This window comes from Acanthopagrus latus, chromosome 23 (assembly GCF_904848185.1).
Source record: "Acanthopagrus latus isolate v.2019 chromosome 23, fAcaLat1.1, whole genome shotgun sequence".
In the NCBI taxonomy this organism is placed as follows: Eukaryota; Metazoa; Chordata; class Actinopteri; order Spariformes; family Sparidae; genus Acanthopagrus; species Acanthopagrus latus.
This window is the reverse complement of record NC_051061.1, coordinates 7,288,308-7,302,053: the sequence shown is the minus strand read 5'-3', so window position 1 is coordinate 7,302,053 and position 13,746 is coordinate 7,288,308. Positions and strand designations below refer to the sequence as shown.

Here is a 13,746-nt window from a genome sequence, read left to right as displayed (position 1 = left end):
GCTGTTACGTCACCGCTTAATTGCTTAAACTGTTTGTGGAAAAAACAGCAGCGACGGAGAGGAGTCACGGCAAAAAAAAGTGCGCCAACAAGCGTCAGATACTTATTAACACGGCTGCTGTTTTATTTAAAGTTCATACTGCGAATGTTTTGTGACCTTAATTCTATCCTACGTGACTTCCCTCGAGTCCGTGAACGCCTCCTCGCCATCCAGCGTGCATAATTAACCTGATGAGGAGCCAAGGATGAGCTCAGCCTCTCGGGGTGATTCACATCATGTCTCGGCCCCGAACATCATGTGTTTGTGAGGCAGCCCTGAGACACTAAAGGTGAAGGCGCTTTGAATTCAGTGCAATTACATACGGTCTCACATGCTCACATGTGCTATTTATAGGTGTTTTTTTTAATGTATTATGTAAGCTGTGCTTGCACGTCTTATATCAATATTTAAATGTATTCATGCAGCATACGCGCCCCTCTTGCCTCATGGTGGTTCCATGTCTGCGGGCATCATATAAAGAGTTGTGTTTGTTCATGATGCAGCAGCTGGGGAATACATCCAGCTGTAAATAGAGAACATAGTGCCCCCTCTCTCCTTCCTCATGCCCCCCCCCTTCTCTCTCTCTCTCTCTCTCTCTCTCTCTCTCTCTCTCTCTCTCTCTCTCTCTGTCTATCCATCTTTCTATCTGTCCTCCTAACTGCAGTCTGCATACAGTGCCACACTGCTGCTGCTGTGTGATACGATCAAGTGGGAGGACCAGCTTCCTCTGTTTTGCCTTAAAAAAAAAAAATGACGAGACATCTTCCTGGAGCTGCTGCAGCAGGGGTGGATTTGGCGTCCAGTCTCCTGCATTGCACAATCTTTCCCCTGTGCTCGGACTGATAACTAAGACAAAAGAAGGAAGACGCTGGAAGACGAGGAGAGAAGAGGAGAGAGGGACGCTTTACAGAGGAGGAAAGGACGCGAAAGAGCCATACTGGGGTGAAAGGGGGTGTGGAAGATTATAGATTTTGAAAAAAAGAAAAAAAAAAGAGGGGGAGAAGTTGAATGGCAGAGGAGGTATGAGGAGAGAAGGGGAGGCAGGGGGTAGACATAGGAAGCAGAAGATACAGCGGGTTGCACTGCAGTAGAATGAGGGTGAGAGTGAAAGAGAGAGCCAAGAAGCATTCGAGCTGCCAGCGTTTCGCACGCCACTCAGGTCCCGTCGCTTTCTGAAGAGGCAACAAGAGGAATCCACCGTGGAGGCGAGAAGGAGAAGGAGGAGGGGGGCGGAGGAGGAGGAAGCCAGAGGTTCTACACACAAGATGGCTGCTGTGTCCTCTGCCTCTGACACTGGTAAGTGGGCTTTCATCCTTTGTTGCACACCTCGCCGCAGGTTCCCCCCTTCATCACTGCTCTTTTACTGGTAGCATCCGGGGTACACTCTCCGAGCCATTTCATGTTTGGTCCCAAACATCCCCAATTCTTGGAAACTGTTGCTGGCAACTTCCTGTGTTTAGCAGCTCACATGGAAAGTACCAGCAGCAGTGAGTAACAGGGGTAAATCAATAAACTTCCCTCTCCTCCCTCTCTGTTCTCCCCTCTTGTCATCAGCACGGAGCAGGCATCTGTAGTTCCTCCTGCCGCCATCTGAATCTTCTTATTTTTGGGGGGATGCCGCTTATCAAAACATGTATGCTCTTTGTGTAACTTTCAATCCAAGTAAATCGCGCAGTATTCTGTCCACATGCCATTCTTTCTGGAAGGACTCCAAGGTTCCTCCTCTCTGACCCAATTTTTCCAAAGGCTAAGGACAGAGGAAAACAAAAGGAAGGCATGCTGTGAGGGGGGTTAGAGGGAGAGAAGGACAAGTATGAAAGAGGAGGTATAAGGTAGCAATGTGCTCAGATAAGGAAGGGGAAATCTGAGGAGGGAGGACAGACATGTCTGAGGGAGACCTGAGAGGTCAGGTTATGGATTGCAATAGAAGGAATGCAGAAGTTTCCTCATCTCTAAAAGGCACTCTGGGGATGAGACCCAACAGGAGATTAAAACAGAGTCAAGGATAAAGGTGATTTCCTCTGAGATCACAGAGAGAAATAAAAACCAACAAACCAATCCATGTGGGGAACCTCCAGTCTAATCTTTCTGTCTTTCAACAGGGGACCCCAGGGGCCGACACCCCCCTGAGCGCAGACTGCTGATCCTCGGGGGCCCACGGTCCGGTAAGACCTCCACCGCCAACACCATCCTGGGGGAGGAGGTCTTTGACTCTGGGGCAGAGACTACCCACAGCAACGTGGGCCAGACAGAGATCTTCGGCCGGCGGGTCACTGTGGTCGACACGCCACCATGGGCCATCCCCAGTGACCCGGAGGACCAACCCGAAGCTGACAACAACAACGACAATGCCGGCGCCGAGTCGGACACGCCACCGCAGCCCCCTCCGAGCCTGGACAGCGAGGGGCCGTGCATGGGTGCCATTCTCTGCCCTCCTGGACCCCACGCCATCCTGCTGGTGGTGTCCATCACACAGCCCTTCACTGAGATCCAGAGGAGAGCAGCAGAGGAGCAGCTGGGGGCCCTGGGTGGAGGGACCTGGAGGTACTCTATGGTGGTGTTTACCGGAGTGGACAAGCTGACTAAAGGTGTGTTCATTGAGGAGCACATAGCGAACACTGGAGACGCCCTGCAGTGGCTGGTGGAGAGATGTGGAAGCAGGTACGAAGTCTGTTTTCTCTTTTTTCTTTCTTTGTCTCTCTCTGTTGTCTCTCTGTGTGATTCCACAAAAAGTCCGCTCCAATCAAAGCAAGATGTTTGTGTGTGAAGTCTTTGTTGGTCACAATCATTTGGTCAGAACCACAGGGCGGCAGCAGGTTAGTATACAGCTTAAAAAGGGATTTTACGCATGAAAGTCTCTGCCTGTGTCTTTGGGAGACCTACTGCATAAGTGGAAAAGTTGTATAACACCTTTTGTGGCTCCAGAGGAAGCTGCGGGAAGCAAATCATATGCCTTAAGTCATGTCTCTTGAGTCAGGGTCGGCTGAGTGTCCTGATGAGCCAGATGGTTTGTTCCACAGAACCATCTGGGAAATTGTCCTTTGCAATGGTTTGGAATAGGGCAGGCACAAAAAACTTGGCAGGTGATTGGGCAAACCATCTGTTTATCACATATCACTCTATCGCAGGCTTTCTTCAACCAATCAGATCCACAGAAGGAGACCATTACAAGTGGAGCCAGTTGGTAGAACAAATTCTTACCCGAGCCATTCAAGAGAAGCATCCTTTCCAGCGTTCAGCACTGTTCTTTGCACTTCTTTCAATGGAAGAAGAACAGCTAAGCTAATCTCTTGAGGAGCCGCCAGTGTTGTTTTCAAATAAACATTCAGTTCTCATATTAATTGTCAGCCCCAAACAACAAACATAGAAGCCAGTAGTTCTTCAAAGGAAGATGGTTGGTTCAACCCCTGTGTTTGGCCAAAAGTGTACAGCTTGAAGCCTGACATGATTAATTTTGTCACATGCAAGAAAATATCCTTGAAAAAATGTTGTGGTTGTAGCCACCCCAGGCTTTATTAGCTGAGCAGAACACAGTTGGCAGTCAAAATGCATTCTGTGCAATGTAGGGAGCTGCTGTATACAAGGAATTGAAAAGACAGTATCTTCATCAGATCTTTATTGCATTGAACCAAGAGTACTGTAGTGTTTTCACATTGCATTTCTATAAGTCAGGGGACTCGCAAGAGATAGATTTTTTAACAAGAATGGTGAAAATTGAAGCAGCTGGCCGAGAAAAGCTCCCTTTTAGTCCCTATGATGGTTTAATCTTCCAAAATGCTTAATCCTACATTTTCATTTTCTGATAATAAAAAAAAAAACAAGTCTCCTCCCCACTGAGATAACCCACATGACATCATTATGACACCATCAGTTATCTGTTCAAGTTCTGCTTCCCCCAGAGCAGCAGCAGACTTTGTATAACTGTTTTCACAGACTCAGTAGGAATCAGCAGGAATGCCCCTTTAAAATTGTTTGTTTTTTAATCCTGCAGGTACCACGCCTTTGATAACACTCGGAAAGACACCGAAGACAACACCCAAGTACCTGAGCTGATGGAAAAGGTGGAGGAACTGATCACAGACAACCAAGGTTTGTTTTTCAAATGAAGAAATGTTATTGCGTTTTTTGTGCTGTGATATCCTGAAAACAGTGAATAATGTATCGTTGCTGTTGTGCAGGCTGGTACTTTGAGGTGAATGAGTTGATTTTACTGGAGGAAGAGCAGGCCAGGAGAGCTCTGGAGGAGGAGAGGATGAGGATGGAGGAGCACGCCAGGCAGAGGGAGCAGATGATCGGAGGGCCTCCCAGAGGTATGAGGGATCTGTGTGTTAGTGTCTGTGTGTGTTAGTGTCTGAAAGTGAGTGAGTCATGTGGCGAGGGAGAGAGATGAGTGGTGCACCTGTGCTGTAGTGCTGCTCCCGAGAAAACAAAGCCCCAGATCTGGTGTTCTAAAGAAATAGCTTAGTCATTGGAAGTCAATCAATACTGCTGTCTCACACTCTGTCACACTGTTTCCCGGACCATTTCTCTCTCTGTTTCACTATTTCTTTGTCTGTCTCTGTGCATTTACAGAGTTGCGACTGCTCTTGTTGGGCTGGAAGGGCGTTGGTAAGAGCTCGGTGGGGAACGCCATCCTGGGTCGTAGGTACTTTGAGTCTGGCCAGGAGACAGAGCTGTGCCTCAGGAGGCAGGCGCTTGTATCTGGTCGCCGGATCACCATCGTTGACACCCCTGGGTGGGATTGGTTCTCGGTGAGGCGAACCCCAAAGCGCATCCGCCAAGAGTCCCAGCGTGGAGCTGCCCTCCTGCGACCCGGACCCCACACCCTCCTGCTGGTCCTCCCCGTCGTCTCGTCGCTCACCGCCAGGAAGAGGCGAACGCTCCTCGCTCACATAGAGACTCTGTTTGGTGACAGTGCATGCCTACACACCATGGTACTGTTCAGCTGTGGTGACTGGCTGGGCCGCACGCCCATCGAGGAGCACATTCTTAGAGGTGGGCGGGAGCTGCAAAGACTACTCGAATACTGTGGGAACTATTACCATGTCTTGGACAGTAAGACCCCTGGAAAGGACAGGAGTGTTTCAGTCCTGCTTGATAAGATAGAGGAGATGATCAGAGAGAACGGAGACAAGGCTTTCCTCCCCATACAGACAGAGTGGCGTAAGTAACACAATTTAATTTTCTTGTTTTGCAATCTGAACACAAATACCGATCAGCCACACTGGCACTCCCAGATGGCAATGACTCCTTCAGCATGACAATGCACCCTGATACAAGACAAAACCTGCTCAGAAATGGCCCGAGGAACACAGCAAAGAACTCTACACGTTGACCTGATGCACCAAATTACCAAGATCCCAATCCCATCATGCATCTATGGAAAGTTCAGGAACAGTCACAACAGGCAACACTTAAAGGCTCTGTGGTCAACACCGTGGTGCAAGATAGCCCAGAGATGCTGTGTTCCTGCCTCAACAGGATCCAGGCAAGTCCAATCCAAAGTGGGGTCTCTATGGATCGCGAACATCCCACGGGTCAGAATGGGATCTGGGGAATTTGGAAACCAAGTGGACTTCTTGAGCTCTTTGTCTTATTCCTCGGGCCATTGGTGAGCAGTTTTTAGGGAGTGGCAGGGAGCACAGTCCTGCTGGCAGGGGGCACTGCCATCGGGGAGTACCACTGCCATGAGGGGCAGGGATGTTGGTGGTTAGTGTCAAGTGGCATTCATATAAATGCCAGCACCCAATGGTTCCCAGCAGAAAATAAGATTTTAATGAGATGATCAGTGTTATTCCCTTCACCTGTGGTTTCATTGTTGTGGCTGATTAGTGTAAATGTGTGAAGTTTCTGTGTCTAATCAAGTTTACTATCAATCTGTTTAATATAACTGTGTTGTACTTGACAGTGAGCGAGGAGAGCTCCTACTCCTCCGACAACACTGAGCCTGAGGATGACTGTCGAGGCTGCCAGCTACAGTGACACAATTGCATTAGAGGGGAAGTGTTCCGGCTCCTTAACCTCATTGTGAGTCTCCAACAGGCCCAAACATCGCCGTGTGTAACTCAAACCTCATCTAGATGTCGCTCTCCGACTCTCAAGAGTTTTAGGGAATTCAAGCTCTTTGTTAGAAAAGACCGAACTCACTGACCACTGAGCAAAGCTCGACCTGGACTTGGAGTGCGATGAGCAAGCACGAATAAATGTTCAAGAACACTCTCCTCAGACCCAGGAGGAGGAAAAATATTCCGCTTCTGCTTCAAGGGACCAGAGCTCCGTCCCTGTTCATGAGCATGTACACGAATATCAACTGCTGCTAAAGAGACCCTGTTCAACACTGCAGAGTAAAGAATTACTCATCTTTGTAACTATCTTCAGATCGCACTTACACCAGTTGAAAGCATAAAATCGAAACCAAAAGGCATATACTTAAATATTATCATGGCCAGTCAGATTTGGTGGCAGGACTCATGTTTGCGATAAGTTAGTAACTCCTCGTTATTGGAAGACCAAGAGCAATGTCTGACTAGTATGACTTGTAACGTGACTTTCGACTGGACTTATAATATTGCCATTCACATCTCTGCATCAAGTGCCATTTCTGTCATTCAGTTCAAATTAATGGTTCGAAGGAAATGGTTCAGTGAGTACCAAACTGACACATGGACAGACAACAAGATGACATTTTTGTGGCATCATAGAAGTACACCATCAGATATGAAACATCCGACAGCCGCCTTGTCTTTAACATTTGGTTAGCTTCTGCTCAGGGAGTCAGGGTTGAAATGCTTCCTCCAGGGCAAAATCTGGTACACTTACAGAAGCGCTGATCAATGCTGATCGCTAAACTGCAGACGCAAGACACATATTAACTCAAATCTATGAGCATTTGCTTTAGTTCGCTGGAAGTCAAAGGGAGACAGCGCTGCACTGTGGTTGTAGTTGGATACTTTGGTTCTGTTGTGCAAAAAAAATAATAAAATTGCTTTGGGACTGGGAGTAGGGGTGGGTGATCAGACGATACTAGATTGTGATCGTTCGAAGGCGTCCACAATCTACCTTCTGTCCCGTCAGACGAATCAGAGAGATTGTGGTATTTAATGTCCTCTTCTGTTTCAAAACTTTACACAACCTTTCTGACTAGTGAATCCATGCTACTTGAACAAACCAATGCCTTGGGTGACGCAATGTACATGATGCAACATCAGGTAAAGCTAGCAACATGAAAGATGAGGGGCTTTATCGTGGATTATGATCTCGATCAGATACATCATGATACGATTTTTTTGGCCAGATCGCCCACCCCTAGCTGAAAGCAAGAGTCCATGTTTGTACTTTGGTTGGTGTTGTTTCCATTGCTTGAGGAAAATAGATCAGCTCCATCCAAAGCAGTGATCAGAGTCATCCGTAGCACGCCTCTGCTGTAGCATTCACACACACGACGAGGGAAGCAGAGAGGAATGGCTGTACAGAAACTGTGTGCAGTCTCAGATCCCAGCGGAGCTACTAGGGCTGGCTCTGCTTCACTGTTTGCGTTCATGCAATTATCGACAAGGTAGACTCAGCTATGTGCCTCAGCATCAAAGCGTGAGAGTGGGGGCACAGCCCTGCGGCAGGGCAGTATCCTATAGGCTACATCCAGCTTTTGCATGCTACAGAAACAACATAACCTCATGAACCATACGAGCTCACATAGGGCTTTTACTACCTTTTTCTACATCAGTGACACATCTGTTCCTGACCTCAATAGTGATGTTTTGAAAAGAAAAAAAAATACATATATATATTCAGCTCTCAGAGGCATGTTAAGACACCGCATGCAGATAAACGAGTGCCTATAGAGTTGAAGGCAACCTCACGTCTCATTCCTCTGACTCTTGCTCGAGTCTATGGGAGTTTTCTGGTATGACATCACATCCTACTTTTACAACTGCAAAAAAAAAGAGAGAATTCACGCTCTGAAAGGTATAAATAAAAGCATTGATAATGTGACCGATACCACTGCCATGCTGTAAAATGTTATTTTATACAGAAGACATAGCCTCTAAAAGAAAATCCCAGACACTGCTTCCCCGACGCTTTACCGACTCTGTGCTCCATCTAGTGATGTAGGCCACCGCAGCACCTTGTGTGACGAGCATGACGTTACAATTTGATATGAGGATGTTTCAAACATTCATTTGGAGTCTTAGAGTCCCACCTCACCTGTGAATATATTGTATAAGCCGTGTATATTTATTACAGTGTAAATGATGTTACATTGTACGCTTTTAGCGAAGCATTTTGCACTGTGTCAGTTCTACCACTTTACCGTAGCCAAAGTGACGTTACTTTCCTGTGTCGTCCTTACCTAAATGGTGATTGCATCATCAGTACTTTGCTCATCATCAGACAAAAATAAAAGATATGGATATATTGTTGTGTATTTTTGGCTTCCATCTTGTTATTTAAGTGGTGTTTGGTAATCTGTTGTGTACTTTGTTGTTATTGATGGACTGCAGTACTATTGTAGAGGACAAAAAACATTATGGCTGGATTCCAAATTACATTCTTCTCCTTTGTCCTGTTAGTGCAGACCTCAGCTGCCCTTCGAAAGTACAAACTGTTTCATGCAGTATGCATACAAGCAGGTCATACATGAACTTTGACACACACCCCCATTCTGATTTTTGAAACAAAAAGTATGCAATTTGGAATGCAGCCCATGAGCTGTCGTCTGTGTGTGCTCTCTCGCAGCTAAGATGATGTGATGCATCTTCCACTGCACAGAGGATTGTGGGTCAGAAAAGCATGCAGCAAAATGCAGCCAGATGCAGTAAGTAACCCCGGTGTACGCAGCTTTTGACGCACTATGTATCGGGACATACCTTTTGTTTATTATGACATACTATATAGTATGGCAGTATGGGTGTTAGAGCATAGCGTCATATTCTGACATGCAAGGCAGATAACCCCATAGTGAAAGTAGTGATTGTGCAATTTCGTCACTAGGTGGCCCTGTAACAAGCACTGACAGAAAATATGTATTACCAAAACAATGTGAAATAAGACACTGAGTATTGTTACACTTTATAATAACTATCATTAATAAATGGTCAATTTATGGTTCATGGTGCACTGAGCTCCAAGGCAACACAATTTCACGTTGTCTCAGTTTTCTTTATATTTGGCAGACCCTGCCACCTTTCTCGCTTTAAACTGTTCTGGGGATCTTATCTTCCTCTGAGAGCAGCTTGTTTATTCATTTTAAGGAAAAATAATAATATGTATTCCTTATTTATTGTATGATTACCTTAATAATATCATAAATAATAAACTTAATAGTTATTTAAAATGCCTAATAAACCATTTATTAAGCAGTTGGGAAGGTATGTAAGTTGCAACTTTGTAATGGTCATCCTATTTATGTTTATAGCTAAACTACACAGTATTAATTAATCATTTACAACATATTATTAGCATCAGTTGCAACTTTACAAACAATTGCTTAATAAATTGCATATAAAGCATTGAACAGTGAAGTAGCTACTAACTGAAGTGTAATTAACAATAAGGTGTTACCTGGGTATTATCTGGTCTCCTCAGACAAAGGTTAGTGTTTCTTAAAATCATTTTTAAGAAGTTGTGTGGGTGAGAATAGAAAGAAATGTCCAGGCAATGCAAAGGACCTTGAGGACAGGTAAATACCTTTTTAACAAAATACTATGAAATTCTACTTGCCAAAAACTATGGCTATAAAATACACTAGGTATACAGTACTGTAATTGTAGTGTTGGTGGCATTACCTGGCTGGGTAAGCCTTTACAGTGCATGTCACTGTGTCTGAACCACCTCTGGACGGGGAAAAGATGTGACCTTTTATGAATGAATTGTTCTCACTGAATCTGGGAATTGCTGGAAGCCACCGTAACACATCAGACACTAATAAACTTTGAAAATAGCCATGAAAAATGAGGGTATTTATATGGGCAGGAGTTGGCCAAGTCTTTGTGTCCTGGAAAGAAATGTTTTTTCCTATTTTAAGTGGCTCTGCAGCATCACGACTTTGGCGTGCCTCCAGATATAGATCGTCCCTAAGCTATCTGGATGACAGCCTGGACCAATTACAGTGTGAACACTCGGGCTAGTTGTAAGCTGGGTGCCTGCCTTTTCTTTTCTTTTTTTTGTGATATTATTCAAGCTGTGCCATCGTCAGCACTAGTCAGCACTCTTCTCTCCCTGCATGCTCTTTCATTCCCCCACGGACGATGACAAACATATGGTCTCTTAAGCACATGCTTCAGCATCTGTTCTGTTAATTAAATGATCCCAAAACAAGACCTTCTGTTTTTATCTGAAACTAGTTTTTCTTGTTCTGGGAAATGGCCTTTTTTAAGTTCACATGACTATCCATTAATTGAACACTCATGTGTGCAGCACACTGCTGGTCAGGCGGCCTCCATTATCCTCCTCCCAGTTTGTTTGTTTGAAAGAGGCTCCACTCAGATGGACCTCCACACGCTCATTGTGATGCATTATCGGACCAGCAACAAAGACCGTGTTCTGTTAAAGGTGACTTTCTGAACAGACTGTTAACAGGTCACCAACATAGGCTGTGGCAATAAACAAATCACCTGCACTTCTGTGTAGTTACTGACTTCATTTAGACCTGTGGTTTGGATTTCATACTCCATACTAACTATAATTTTTAAAATCTTACAAGCCTTTTTTGATGTATAAACATATTTTGACAATGCTATCATGTTACGTGTACATTTACACTCCTTTATATTTAATTAAACACAGACCAAAAAAAAACAAAAGAAAATAAATAAATGGAAAAATTCTCATTGCTATCCACAGGTCTACCACTATCATACATAACTGATGCCCAGAGATCACACCAACGACTGCAATCGGCTTTAGATAAGACTCTTTATTAAGAGATTCATAATACAGATGGTCCGGGTATACTAGAATACACAAATGTTAAAATATTACAAAAGACATGCTACTGGAAAGTTTATGAGGTCCAGTGATAGAAAAAAAAATACAAACATACAACATATCACACAAGTTTACATACTGAGTGGAAAATACTCTAAATGTGACAATAGGATTCTATAGTTCATACCAGTGTTCAGTATTAAAATAGGACATGTTCTAACCAATGTCAGGTTTTCAGGACTTTGCATCTAAAAACATGCGGTGAGGACATAACACATTTTTCTGATACTTGTTTGCATGGAATAAAATCAGCTGAGCCCACAATCTCACTATCACCTCTGATGACATGCTTCATCTGTCATTGTTGGGTCCAACCACTAGGGGACAGCACTATGCCCTTTTTTGCTCCTGGCCTGCTGAACCTCCTCCATCAGCTCTTTCAGGTACTCTATCTCCCTGGCCATGGATTCAGCCTTCTCTGTCAGCTCCATGTTCTTCCTTTCCAGCTGCGCATGCTCTTCAAGCAGTGCCTCCTGCTCAGTTTTCTTTTTTTGACGGTAACGTGTGGCAGCCGTCTTATTCTGCTCCATCTTCTTCAGTTTCTTGGTCTTTGTGCCCCTCTCTTCTCCAGCAGCACCTCTTAGGGGCTTTACTTTGACACTGGTGGCGCTGGGAGAGGGTGGACTGGCTTTATATGAAGGCTCAGGGTATGGTCTGCTTCTGCAGGACCTCGCTGCAGCAGGCGAGTGACTGACCTCTGGTGTGGTGGTTACAGTGGTGGTGGTGATTGCAACTTCCTCTTTGGGGGCCAGCACGAGGACAATGCGGGTTGGAGAGAGGGAGAGTACAAGCCTCTGGACCTGAGGGATGACAGGAGCCACCATCGGCTTCACCTCGCTCTCAGAGACATCCACTTCACTGCCCAGGTCCAGGGTGTAGGCTGGGGAGGAGGGAGAATCGACCAAGGGGGAGGACGGGTCAGGAGAGGCAGGCTCAGACTTGATTTCCAGCTCCTCTTGTGGCTCTGGGACGCACAGAGGAGGGGAGGGGACATCCTGCTCATCGATGTAGGAGTCAGGCTCATCCACTGTGATGACAGAAGGCTCAGCAGGAAGAGAGGAAAGAGGAAGGGGGAGAGCAGGAGTGGAGAGGGTGGGCATTGGGAGAGAGTCGAGTTCCATGGGGCAATCCAGGGAGGCGAGGAGGTCTTCTGGAGAGCCAGGGGACTCTTCAGTAGGACTGCAGGAGCCAATCAGAGAGTCCAGGTCGAACTCGCTCAGATCCACCCTCTCAGCCATCCAGTCCAGGTCACTGAACATATCCTCTGTGGAGGCAAATAAAGAATTATATGAATGAGCTGTTTCAATTATGTCAGGTGTGCTTAAAGATAGCTTTTTTTGGGACATTATTTTACCTTTATTGTCAGCTGAGACTGCCTGTCTCAGCTGACCAGGGTGGTCCAACCAGGGGAGGGAGAGCAGTTCAGACTCAGTCCCGACCTTGTCCCCCTGCAGGAGGACAGCCGGTGGTGAGGGAGGAGGAGAGTAGAAGGGAGGAGGAGAGGAGGAAGAAGACAGCGATGAGGAGGTGAGGGGCGACGCGGGCGAAGTGTCCCCCTCAAGTGAGATTCCTCCTCCTTCCTGTTTTTCTTCTTGGTCAGGGCGAACAGACAGGAAGTCCACGGCGTCAGCCATGGGAGAGGAAGGACCCCAGAGCAGGGCCTCCATGTCTTCCAGGCCAAACTGTGAGCTTGTCATCATCATGGTCATAATGGCTGTTGTTGGTCACAAAGGGAGTGCGTGACGATGCTAGGTAAGCTTCGAACTCTTTTATGCTGTCGAAAGCAGCAGTGGCGAGGGTTTCCACGTAGGACCTGAGGAATAGAAGGAGACATTAGTGGTGGAAATATAAACAGCATTATAAAAACTACAATATAGAAAAATGGTTCATTTAGACTCAGTTGTGTAAACAAAGGAATCATGTGGGTGAAAACTAAAGCAGTGTTTGTGTATTCTGAGCACAACACTGCCCCCACCACTGCAGTACACCTGCTGCACGTCACGTGTTTCCACCCAGCTACCAGTCTTATGACTCTGACGTCAAACAGGGTCAGGCGTGAACTCCACCACCCCTCTCGTCTGTCTGTCTGGCTCTCTATAAACAGCCGCTTCTGTTCCCAATCCGCCTACACGAAGCCGCCATTTTGACACAAAGACGAAACGAACCATTTTCTGACTGCCACGTCGACAGCCCTGACAATAACACCGAAGGTTTATTGAAATCCAACGACTCTGTTGTCGAGCATCACATTGATATAACGTTATCAGATAAGGACAAATACAAATGGACATTTTACATGCCAATATCACGTGTTACGCCATGTCAAGAGCTTGTCGTTTATTCTGACACACCCCCAAAGTCACTTTTCCCAATTATTCGCCGTTTCAGACGATGACTAATAATTTCTAACAGCGAAAATGATTTCAATTGAAATATATTAACAACTAATTTCCTTCTCGCGGTAGCGCCAGGCTGCCGAGGCACGAGGTCACAGTAGGCCGGACAGCTGTCATCGAATAAAATTTATAAAAATATACTTACGACATGTTTGCTGAATTAGAAGTGACTCAGTGCACTGGCTGGATGCACTGTTTTGTTGGCGGCTGGGTCGCGGCTCACTTTTACACTGCCATTTCGGCAAATCGAGCGATGTTCAACAATGCTGTCACTTCTGTTGTTGCTCTTCAGACAGGAAAATGGCGTACGCTGTGGCGCGGTGCT

General features: G+C 45.9%; 2 protein-coding genes across 2 annotated transcripts; one reads left to right on the top strand and one right to left on the bottom strand.

Annotated features, from left to right (window-relative positions):
- The first annotated feature begins 55 nt into the window (after positions 1-55).
- On the top strand, positions 56-8,464 carry si:dkey-110g7.8 (GTPase IMAP family member 8). Its single transcript, XM_037088877.1, has 7 exons — positions 56-328; positions 704-1,335; positions 2,142-2,700; positions 4,031-4,128; positions 4,218-4,349; positions 4,612-5,202; positions 5,948-8,464. The coding sequence occupies exons 2-7, from the start codon at positions 1,305-1,307 to the stop codon at positions 6,019-6,021; spliced, it is 1,485 nt and encodes a 494-aa protein (XP_036944772.1). The 5' UTR covers positions 56-328; positions 704-1,304; the 3' UTR covers positions 6,022-8,464.
- Positions 8,465-10,934: 2,470 nt separating this feature from the next.
- On the bottom strand, positions 10,935-13,724 carry atf4b (activating transcription factor 4b). Its single transcript, XM_037089356.1, has 3 exons — positions 13,567-13,724; positions 12,380-12,838; positions 10,935-12,289 (listed from the first exon to the last, which is right to left on the bottom strand). The coding sequence occupies exons 2-3, from the start codon at positions 12,732-12,734 to the stop codon at positions 11,343-11,345; spliced, it is 1,302 nt and encodes a 433-aa protein (XP_036945251.1). The 5' UTR covers positions 12,735-12,838; positions 13,567-13,724; the 3' UTR covers positions 10,935-11,342.
- Between the last annotated feature and the right edge of the window lie 22 nt (positions 13,725-13,746).